This window comes from Chionomys nivalis, chromosome 14, assembly GCF_950005125.1.
Source record: "Chionomys nivalis chromosome 14, mChiNiv1.1, whole genome shotgun sequence".
Lineage (NCBI taxonomy): Eukaryota > Metazoa > Chordata > Mammalia > Rodentia > Cricetidae > Chionomys > Chionomys nivalis.
Window position 1 is genome coordinate 13,331,963 of NC_080099.1, and position 12,095 is coordinate 13,344,057.

The window sequence follows — 12,095 nt, forward strand, 5'->3', positions numbered from 1 at the left end:
GTAGGATTATAGGTGTGCACCACCATGTTGAACTACAACTTTAACTTACTAAACAGAAGGTGTTTCTTTTTTTTTTAATTTTTATTTAATTTTGGAGATAAGAGCTTATTTTGTAGCCCAGACTGGCTTTGAATTTATGGCAATCCTTCTTCCTCAATCTCCCAAATGCTGAGATTACATATATGTATGATTCATTATGCCTAGCTTTAGTACATGCTAGTTTTTTTTTTTGTTTTGTTTTGTTTTTCGAGACAGGGTTTCTCTGTAGCTTTGGTGCCTCTCCCGGAACTAGCTCTTGTAGACCAGGCTGGCCTCGAACTCCCAGAGATCCGCCTGCCTCTGCCTCCCGAGTGCTGGGATTAAAGGCGTGCGCCACCACCGCCCGGCTTGAACATGCTAGTTTTAAACTAAGGTTATTTAATGCTGGTTCATGAAAAGCATTTGAGTAAGCAGAAGAACATGTCCGTATTGTCTCTCATAGTTCACCCTAGAAGTTACTATACAAATACTTTTTGTTGCATTGGTTGCATTCGTAATACTTTATGCTTTTGGATGTTCTCTAGCTACCCTCAGAGGTATCGCAACCGTCAGTGTAACATCTGGACTGCCACTTGTTACAGGGAGATAAGCCTGAACAATTGTTTTACTTGATTGTGAAGCTTATGTTAGAATTTCTTCCTAGTCCCAACTCACTAAGCCAGCACCCTTCCTCTGGAAAAAAACCAAACCTCTTGATCTTTTTAAAAAAATACTTTCATACTATTAGTTTTATAATCACTTACCAAAACACATAACTTCTAGAAAATTATATGCTTGGTATATGTAATACAGTTCTCTTTGTTCCTTCTTACCTCTCCTTCCAAACCTGGTGCTGATTCTTCCATGGACCTGCATACACAGTCTCTTTTTTACAGTCTGTTGCTACCGTTCCTCTTCTTTCCTAATATAAGCCTACTCTAGACAAAATATTTGATTTATTTCTTTGCCCTATTCCTGTGTTCCCCCATTCCCATTTAGCCTTGCAATTCCATTTTGGTATGTGCAGACTGCACTATTCTACCAAGTTTTCTGATGATGGGTCACCTGGCGTGTGGTAGAATTAGCTTCCTTGTCCTTTTTTGTTATCCCCCTCCTTGAAATTTGTGATAGCCTAGGGTTCTCAGCTCAGACACTTGTCATTTTGGATTGGGTATTTTGCTCTTTTTGCCTTCATTGGGGACCAAGAAAAATTACTCCCAACTAGTACTCACCAGACCTTACCCTGCTTGGCTTCTGATATCAGATATCAGGCACATTTAGGATGTTATGATTAGAAGCCAAACATTTCTGTAGACATTGCCAAACATCCCTTAATTCCCTGTTGGAAACCACAGGTATGGCCATGTGATTAGCCTGAACAATTGTTTAGCCAAAGGCAAGGATAAGTAATAACCTTTAAAAGACAATGTGTAAGCTGTCCTCTCTTTTCTCCTCCTTCTCAACATGGGTAGATAGTTCTTCTGTCAGTCTCTAAAGTAGCTGAGCAATGGATAGTGCCAGATGATCTGTGATGAATGAAGAACTTAAAATCAATCTGTAACTGTAGGTATTTGGGGAGTTGGTTATAAATGTGACACAGCCCATTCTAACTTGATTTACACATTATGTCAAGATAGGACCTTTCAGTGTTGTTCCATTCACTTTTATACCTCTTTTTAGTTCTTAATAGTTTGGTAATATGCTTGGGTTTTCTAGATGTGTTATGCATGTACATGCTTTAGAAATTGCCTTCATACAACATAGATACATATTTCACCACTACCTCAAACTGTAGATTCCAGCCCTCAGGAGGCAGAGACAGGCGAGTCTCTTGAGTTCAAGGCCAGCCTGGTCTGCAGAATGATTTCCAGGACAGCTAAAAGAAATTTGTCTTAAAAACCAAAATGAAACCAAAACAAAAAGACAAAAAAAAAAAATAGCCTTAAAAAATATTTTCGGCCGGGCGATGGTGGCGCACGCCTTTAATCCCAGCACTCGGGAGGCAGAGGCAGGCGGATCTCTGTGAGTTCGAGACCAGCCTGGTCTACGGAGCTAGTTCCAGGACAGGCTCCAAAGCCACAGAGAAACCCTGTCTCGAAAAACCAAAAAAAAAAAAAAAAAATATTTTTGGAGTTGAAATCTTGCTGTGTTGCCCAGGTTAGGTTTTTCAAACTTTTTGTATTACTGATATTTTTATTTGATTTATGTGTAAGCATATAAAAAATAGCTATGCAAGTAAAACATTTCCTGATAATAAGTATAATAATATCTAAAAATTCTTTGCTGTAGATAAAATTTTATTATTTATTTTTTTTCAAATATTTATTTATTTATTATGTATACAATATTCTGTCTGTGTGTATGCCTGCTGGCCAGAAGAGGGCGCCAGACCCCATTACAGATGGTTGTGAGCCACCATGTGGTTGCCGGGAATTGAACTCAGGACCTTTGGAAGAGCAGGCAATGCTCTTAACCTCTGAGCCATCTCTCCAGCCCCCGATTTTATCATTTATTGAAGATCAAAGTAAATTAGCACTAATAGGATGAATGTATTTGTTGATTTTTACGTAAAGAATTAAATCTTTGCTGAATATTTGATGCTGCCTGGCATAGAACATCTTCAGTGTTTTCCATAATTGGTCAAGGTGTTCATTTTGTCATCATCAGTGCTGAGAACCCTGCTTCTTATGCATACACAGTACATGTACATCCCGTACATATGCAGTACATCTCGTGCATACACATTATATCCTGTGTATACACATTACATGCTGTGCATACACAGTATCAGGTGGAAGAAGTATGTTTAGGGCCATTTCAAAATTGTTGGAAATTTAGTCCTAATTCCAAACCCAAATTCATTAAGCAAGTAAAAGAAAATGAAATTCAGGTCAGCCACTCAAATGACAGTTCTTAAAATCAGACATTCTAATATAACATAATCCAAAGTTACACTAACTTGATATATGCTGAAGAATGCTGGTAAGAAAATCTTAAATTTTGTCCACTGTAATTAAACCTTTTAGCAAGAACTGGAGACTGCAATAAGAACACCGTAGTGTATAACACAGTAATCTGGAATTGCTGCAGAGAAGTCACTTTGAGTGTGGAGAACGACACACCACCAGAAACACCTTGGGCTTATTACTTTTTTTTGTGAGTTCAGAAACATTTTACTACTGTTGCTTGTTTTTGTGACCTCCACATTTAATTACAGGACCTACCTCCCCCAGATAGGTTCATAATTTACAGTTGAGGAACTATGGGCGGGTGGTTTCCTGTCTTAGCTGGGGCCACTCATTGGTGCCTACCACTCCAGCCAGCCAGTGTCCGCAGTTCTTGTTGTAGACTTTTGTGAGAGGTCCTTGCAGGTGGGGTCTAAGGGACAGCATCTCGAACAGGCAGTGAAGAGTTATCTTAGCACCTCTCACATAGGAAAACATAATTAGTATTTAGTCCATTTCTAGTAATTAAAATTTTCTTAATTGAAGCTTTTTTTCTTTGGAGCTTTATTTGTTCACCATTTGAGAAAAACCAGTGTTACCAACTGTGCTAACATAATGCTTTTCTTAAGTCTTGATATGCAACCATCATGTTTATGAGGCCGTATAAAGTACAAGCATCTTAACTCCTTTTTAAAAAATTGGATTCCAGAGTTTAACCCATGATAAAAGTATTCTGCTGAGTTACATTCTGGGCCCTTAACTTCTATATTTGTATTTTCTCATTAGTGTGCCATACATCAAAATGCAGATTTTACTATGTGAGTCTTTTCCTCCTTTATCTAAAGTTAGGATAGAGTTGAATTTTTCAAAATGTATAGATTATATTTTTAATTTCAAGATATCAAAGGAGGTGTCCTAGGTTATTAGAGATACAGAGTTCTGAGCATACTTTCTCATACTTAACCTGTTAGTCTGTGTCCAGACTGCAAGCATAGCTTTGCTGCCATGATCAGTATGGCTCCTACTTTGCTTTCCTATACATTGTTGTATTTTATTACTTGGTAGTCTGTAGGGTGGGCAGGACAGATACTGCCCATTGTATAGATGGGATCATTTTAAGAGGTTATTTATGTTGCTAGAACCTTATTTGGAACATACAGTTTTTATTTATATCATGTCAGCATTTTCCCACGTCTATCACATTTCCATAATCCAAAGCCATATAATATAGGAATACATTTATATATCCCTGCTGATAATTGTTTTCTTGTAAGAAACTTCTAAATTAAGAATCTTATGATCCAAGAAATACAACAAAATCCAAGATATGAGAAGGCTGTTTTTAAGAAAACAAAGTTATTACTGTATTCAAAGAAACTTATGATTAAGACAGCCTTTGCAATACTGTCAGACCCCAAGCAGCCTAAGTTTAATAAAGGATGACCTTTAATATTGACACCATGGAGAAATAGCTGTAAATAAATTATACATTGGTACAATTTTCACTAATTGTGAAAACAAATAAGCTTATTTGCAAGCTTAAATGTGTCTTAAGACAGATCCACAGAATAAAAATTGTCTCGATGGTCCATAGATACTTGGTATATGTCAGTGTCTAGTTACTTTTTACTGCTGTGACAAAGCACCATGACCAAAGCCTCTTAGAAAAGAAAGCATTTAATTGGGGGCTTGCCTGCAGTTCCAGGTGAGTCCATGACCATCACGGTGAGAAGTATGCAGGCAGACAAAGCACTCATAATAGCCGAGAATGTACTCGTTCAGACAACAGCCATAAGGTGGTGGTGGTGGGGAGTTGTGGCGCAAACACGAGAACATAAAGTGGAAACTTCATGGCCCATCCCCAATGACACACCTCCTCCAACAAGGTTATACCTCCTGGTCCTTACCAAACAGTTCTACCATTGGGGGACCAAGTATACAAACATAAGAGTCTGTCTGGTTGGGTCATTCTTATTCAAACCACCACATTCAGGAACTGCATGGTGTTTGGGAATTTCTAATGTGAAACTTTTATTTTTCTTGAAGTTCTAAATTTATATTGTTATTTTTTGAACTCTAGAACTGAGAGACAAATATAGTGAAATTACTGTAATTTAATATGTAAAGTATAATAAAGGTGTACCTTAAATTTGAGAGAGAGGAACCAAGTAATTCTTTGGAATCGAGAGGCAAGGTGGCAACATAGTAAGGGGAAGAAACTCTTCAGGGCAATTCAAACACTTAGGCTATAATTTGAAAGGAAGCGTAGGGCCTAATTATTAAGTGGCTAAAATGGTGGTAAATGTTTTAGGTCAAGGAAATACTATGAATTAAGCATGTGAAACTCAGGATTGCACCTGTTGGGCAGTATGTGGGGCTTAACCTGTTCTAGGATTGGGTCTATGATGGTGAGGATGCCTAGTTCAGTCTCAGTCTACAGGTGCCTCAGTCAGTGTCTTATTGCTGCCATGAGACATTATGACCATGGCAATTCTTATAAAGAGCATTCAGTTGGAGCTGGCTTACCAGTTCAGAGGGTTAGTCCATTATCACCATAGCAGGTGCATGGTGGCACTCATAGAGCTGAAGCGGAAGCTGAGAGCTCCAGACAGAGACTGTGTATAACATGGACTTTTGAAACCTCAAAGTCCACCCCCAGTGACACACTTCTCCATTGAGATTATACCTCCTAATTCACTCCGTGGATGAAGCATTCAAATATGTGAGTCTATGGGGGCATATTCATCAGACCTCTACCACAGATCTTGTAATACAAGAATAAACTGTGGCAGTGAGCGATATCAGGTTAGATGGAGGGTTCCCCTTCCTCCAGTTTGAAGATTGACTCTTGCGTGTTCACATGCTAAGCAGGCACTGTATTACCCAGCTGTATCCTAGCCTTAAGAAAGAGGGATGTATGTGTGGGGTGTGTGTGTGTGTGTGTCATTGAATTTTATGATCTTCTTGTCTCAGTCTCCCAAGTAGCTGGGTTTGCAGGTGTTCACTACTATGCCTAGCCAAGATTTATGCTTACTGTTTTGTTTTCCTTTTCTTTTTTGACCATACAGTAGTTTCTTTTACGTTTCCCTTCTTTCTTTTCTCCATTAATAAATCACCATTACTTAAAAATAAGACTTTGCACACCAAGTATGGCCATTTTTCTTTTTTTTTTTTTTGGTTTTTGAGACAGGGTTTCTCTGTAGCTTTGGAGCCTGTCCCGGAACTAGCTCTTGTAGACCAGGCTGGCCTCGAACTCAGAGATCCGCCTGCCTCTGCCTCCCCATTTTTCATTTTTAAGTTCACAGTTTAGTAGCAAGTGCCACTTCTGGGAGCAAATAATAGTTTTCCAGTTCAGGTGGGTGTGAGCTGTCCTTTTACTTAACCTCCTGCATGCCTTTGAACTGTAGTGGCTTACCTTTGTCCTTGCCTTCTTACATTTCCTATGGTGTGTATTATTAGGAGAAAATGCAGACAAATGTATAATGTGTTTTGGGATACTATCCTTTAAAAACAAATGTCTTGGGTTTCAGACAGTAGATACGCCATACTGAATGCTGTATGCAGCATACTTTGTATTGCCTTGTCTCCTTTGAGTTCTCCTTTTAGTTCCAGATTCAGAAAGTTAACTCTTTGCCCAACTTCTTAGTTTAACTGGAATCCTCCTCCAGTCTCTGATTCCATCCACCCATGTGCAAATACTCTTTATTTGGAAAGTGTACCTCCAGTGACTATTTATTAGCTGAGTATGATCTCAGCACTTGGGAGACTGATGTAGGGGTATTGCTGTGGGTTTCAGGCCAGCCTGGGTTGCAGAGTAAAACCTTGTTTCCAAAACAAACCTGCCAAGCGGTGGTGGCACACACCTTTAATCTCAGCACTTGGGAGGCAGAGGCAAGCAGATTTCTGTGAGGTTGAGGCCAGCCTGGTCTATAAGAGCTAGTTCCAGGACAGCCAGGGCTGTTACACAGAGAAACCCTGTCTCAGAAAACAACAACAAAACAAAAACAAACCTTTCCCTATCTTTTTATTTATTTGTATTTATACATATGGATAAGTGATGACTATAAATACACATGAAAATTTGCTTCTTTATGTGAGGACATAAATTGAAAGACGTTTAAGAAATGACTCCAGAGAGTGGTTCTCAATCTGTGGGTCACAACCCCCTTTGGATTGAGTGACCCTTTCACAGGGGTTGTACATCAGATAGCCTGCATATCAGATATTTACATTACAATTCACAATAGTAGCAAAATTACAATTATGAAGTAGCAGTAAAAATAATTTTATGATTGAGGTCACCACAACACAAGGAATTCTATTAAAGGGTCGCAGCACTGGGAAGGTTGAGAACCACTGCTTTAGAGGAAGTGATTATATGAATTCTAAAAAGGCTCAAAATTGTAGCACTGGCATAGAAAATAGAAAGGGTGCAGAAATAACTAAGTAAAGATTTGGGGTAATGGTACGTTGTAAAACTTGTCTTAGTGTGCCTTTGCATTAATGAGAGGGCCTGATTTTTTTAAATGATTTTGGAATATCAAAACTAGCTACATTTTATAGTTAAGCTGTTTCACACTTTAAACATTTTTTAGAACTATGAGTGTTGAGTCCTTTGGCTTAAGTGGAACAGTTCTTTCCCCCAAGTAATTACATCTACCTTGTGAAATATGTTCTTTCCCCGCTCTCTCTCATTCAGATTACCCTGCTCACCAGATGTCTGACAGCTCTTCTTGCAACATTGGCTATTGGTTTTCACTGCCTTCACAAGATCAGAATTACTCCAGAAATTGAAGAATTTGATTTAAAAGAAAAAACTTAAACAAATGGACAATATGTCTATAACTAATACACCAACAAGTAATGATGCCTGCCTGAGCATTGTGCATAGTTTGATGTGTCACAGACAAGGTGGAGAAAGCGAAACGTTTGCAAAAAGAGCAATTGAAAGTTTGGTAAAGAAGCTGAAAGAGAAAAAAGATGAATTGGATTCCTTAATAACAGCTATAACTACAAATGGAGCTCACCCTAGCAAGTGTGTCACCATACAGAGAACACTGGATGGGCGGCTTCAGGTTGGTCTGCAGAGCTTTCTGTCTTCTGTGCTAGCAGAGTAATTGATGTTTTTAAATTTCCTCTTAAGGTCTTACAAATTTAATGTGAGCTTTATCTCTTTGTATATTTATTTATTTGTATGTTATGTATTTATAGATTTCTTTTTATTACTTGTGTGTGTGTTTACACATGTGTATATACAGGTACTGGAAGAGGGCAGAAAAGAGCATCCCAAGATGCTGGGATTGAATTCTGCTCCTCATAATAGAACATCAGGTGTTCTTAATGCTGGGCCATCTCTTCTTCTATAGCTCTGTCTCTTGGCAGACTGTGCATCTGTTGCCAGTGTGTGTGATGAGAGTATATTCTTATTCAAAGTAATTCAGTGAAGAAAATTTGAAAAATAAATGAGAAGGCCTGTATTTTGAGAACTACCTTTAGCTCTTCAGTATTCATCATTACAGTTCACACTCTCCCTATCTGCTAACCTCTTTTGGTATTGTAGATGGTCAAACTGATATGTTGGAATCCTGAAATCTCGGTATGTTATGAAACATTCACTGGTCACATTTTTTTCATGTAAAGCAATATCATTTGTATGAAGAAGTATAGAAAAAAAGTGATGTTAGATTTTTAAAATTTTATTTCTACATTTTAGGCATAGTTTATGACAAATTTATAGTTTTTGCATTTTAAAAACCTGAGTGCAAGTCTTGAAATTGAACACTCTTTCAAATTCTCTCTATGATCCTGACTAGGTCATTTATTTGTTGTAGTTTGGCCTAACCTGGAACTTGAGGGTTTTTTATCCCCACCTCAGCTTCTGAGTGCTGAGATTGCAGGTGTGTGCTCCTTTGCTCTCATTATTTTGAGCTTTGGATTCTCAGGAAGGAATGGTCACAGTCTGACATTGGCAGTGGAGGTGGGATGGGGAGTGGGACTCTCAAACCAGTTTCCCTTACTGTAAGTATGCTCCAGCCTATCTCTTTTGTGACCTTCAAAGGTGTGAAGGTTTCTTTTATATTGATAAATAAGCACGGAGGCAGGTAGCATCTGAGCATCCTCTAATTCAGTTCAGTTCTGACACGGCCTACTTGGAGATGCCAATCATAATCGTCTGCTTGTTTTACCTGTGCTTCTCTCCGTTGTCTATAAAGGGTTCCCACAGTCCCACCCATGGTTCAGTTAATTTAGTCAAGCATCTCCCGTGGCTGAGGGAACCTTGTTTATCATTATGAAGGGTATTGCAGAGGCCCCAGATTGAGAGCTGCAAAGGCACGGTAAACCGCCGTGCCCTCTGAGTAGACCAACCTCCAGGACCTCCACATGCTCAGCCACCCAAAGTGTCCAAACCCCGTTCAGGTTTTAGTCATTGATTGTGATCAACTCTACATAATAGCCCCTTTCCTTCCACGGGGGTTGGGCCTAAAGTTCCAGCTTCCCTATTCTGCCTCTCTCTTCTGTGATCAGCCCCCATCTTAATGGTACTTGTGAGCTGTAGCCTTCAGTCAGCTCATACCTAAAAAAAAAAAAAAATTTTTAGGCACATGGATACACTCAGAAGGATATCATTTTTAGAAGCCTAAGATTTTAGTTTTATGAAAGGAAATATGAGCAAAACCATGTGTATGTTTTACAGTATTACAGATGCTGGCTTTGTAGAGTTTGAAGATTAAATAAGAACATTTTTTTAAATCCCTTGTGTAATGTATAATACAAAACTGATACTTAATAAATGATGGTGTCTTTTCCCAGGTGGCTGGTCGGAAAGGATTTCCTCATGTGATCTATGCCCGTCTATGGAGGTGGCCTGATCTACACAAGAATGAATTAAAACATGTTAAATATTGTCAGTATGCATTTGACTTAAAATGTGATAGTGTCTGTGTGAACCCCTATCACTATGAACGCGTTGTGTCACCTGGAATTGGTAAGTTGACTGTCTTTGCAGAACCTTCATAGATCTATAAAGGGAAAAGATCCCAGCAGTATTTTAATTTTCCTAGTTTAAAGTTTGTATTTGAGGACTACTTAAGACTTCAAATAAAGTTCAAGAATCAGAATTAAAATTTTATTTTAGACAAGGTCTCATTCCAGGATGGCCAAGAGCTGGCTATGTAGCCAAGGATAACTCTTGATCTCCTGCTTCAACCTCTTGAGTAGTGGAATTAGAGGTATGCACCACTATGCTTGGCATAAGATTCAGATAATTTAAATGAAATGTAAATACTTAAATTTGTGGTTTTGATTTGTAGAATTGAGTATATAAAATTGATGCTCTGGGGCTGGAGAGATGGCTCAGTGGTTAAGAGCATTGCCTGCTCTTCCAAAGGTCCTGAGTTCAATTCCCAGCAACTACATGGTGGCTCACAACCATCTGTAATGAGGTCTGGTGCCCTCTTCTGGCCTGCAGACATACACACAGACAGAATATTGTATACATAACGAATAAATAAATGTTTTTAAAAAATAAAATTGATACTCTGCCTACTTTTTACATTGTTGTTGAAGATAAGATGGGAAACATCATAAATTTAAATTTATAAATTTATATATTAGCTTATATATATATAATTATATATATGTATAAAATTTAGAATCTACCCTACTTTTAAATTGAAATGGCTCATGAAGTTTGGTAATCTCTGGCTTACATTTATGTTCTATATGTAATGGAAGATATGTTCATAGTAATGATTTATGTTTCATTTTTTTTCCTCTAAAATAAGATCTCTCAGGATTAACACTGCAGAGTAATGGTAAGTAACTGGTTTCCTGTAACTTTTTCTATTTTCTTGTATCATGTCTTAACTTATTTTTAACAAGTGGTTTGAGTAGGAGCTAGTAACACCAACAAGAAAAAAGTTGCTGCTCTGAACATGTAGATTTTATAGGGAGGTATATATTAACATTTAAAATTTGGCTTATTAAAATTTTTTATTTTATGCATCTGAGTGTTTTGCCTGCATGTATTTTTATCTACCGTGTGTGTGTGTTTCTGATGCCTGTGAGACCAGAAGGGATATCAAATCTCCTGAAATTAGAGTTACAAATAGTTGTGAACTACTTCTGTGGGTGCTGGGAATTGAACCTGGGTCATCTAAGTGCTCTTAGCGGCTGAACCATCTCTGGAGCCCTGTAATACTAGATTTAAATTGGCTTTGGTTCTCTGAGTTTGAACTGCCACTCATGAGTTAAAATTCATTAAGTGTGATAGATGAATACACCAGGACATGAGTCTAATTAATGGTCAGTTTGAACAGATTTTTAATTGTTAAAGGAATAGTTCTTTGTAAGAAAAAGAAGTGTAAATGGGTGTCAGCGACCATAGTGTGTGGTAATTTGGAATTGTGTGTACCATATCTTACAAGATATCTATTTTAGTTTTTCTTCATTTCACCCTAATTTACTTTCATGAATGAAAATACTGATGATGTTTTTAAAATATGCATATTAATATTTTGAAAATGTATTTCAGTGAAACCAAAGGTTAAAATGTTTTGAGGTATGAAAATCCTCTTGTTTTTAATTTTGGGGTGAAATGGACTTCTCCAAATCTTTAATTCTAATAACTTAGAACCTATTAAACTAAAATTTCTGAAAAAATCTATACTTTGTGGAGATGCTCTGGTACAGAACCATTGTTATCTTAAAGCAGCGAACGCTTGTTCTGCAGGCAGGAGTAGTATGGTGTTTCATTCTTTAGACTGTCAGAGGTGGGCCAGAAACACCACATGACTTTACATTGTCAGATGTGCCTGGTAATAAAGGGCTGTTGTTACTGTGGTTCACTGGTTCCTGAGAACTGCTTGGCGGTAGCGGGAGTTGTGGTCGTCTAGGAATGGGAGCTTTCGAGCTGCTGAAGCTCTGCCTCTGCCAGCGCAGGAGATGTTGTAAACAAGCACCCAGCAGTTGTCACCCTTCTCCATCCATAGTTTTTGCAATCTAATGCATTTACTCAGTGGAAATTAGGGTTTAGGAAACTGTAGTGCTAATTTTAGAATTTGAGTATGGATTAGTTGTGAGGTTCCACATCCGGGTTGGGGGAGTTAATATTCTTCAGGGACACTAAGGGCA

At 38.1% G+C, this 12,095-nt stretch overlaps 1 protein-coding gene across 2 annotated transcripts in view; it reads left to right on the forward strand.

The window, feature by feature from the left end:
- The window catches only part of Smad4 (SMAD family member 4), a 58,751-nt gene that overhangs the window by 9,053 nt on the left and 37,603 nt on the right, over window positions 1–12,095 (forward strand). For both annotated transcript variants that reach the window (XM_057788467.1, XM_057788466.1), the window contains exons 2-4: window positions 7,663–8,038; window positions 9,774–9,948; window positions 10,748–10,777. In XM_057788467.1, the coding sequence (XP_057644450.1) occupies window positions 7,790–8,038; window positions 9,774–9,948; window positions 10,748–10,777 (454 nt within the window). In that variant the 5' untranslated portion in view covers window positions 7,663–7,789. The remainder of the gene's footprint in view (window positions 1–7,662; window positions 8,039–9,773; window positions 9,949–10,747; window positions 10,778–12,095) is intronic.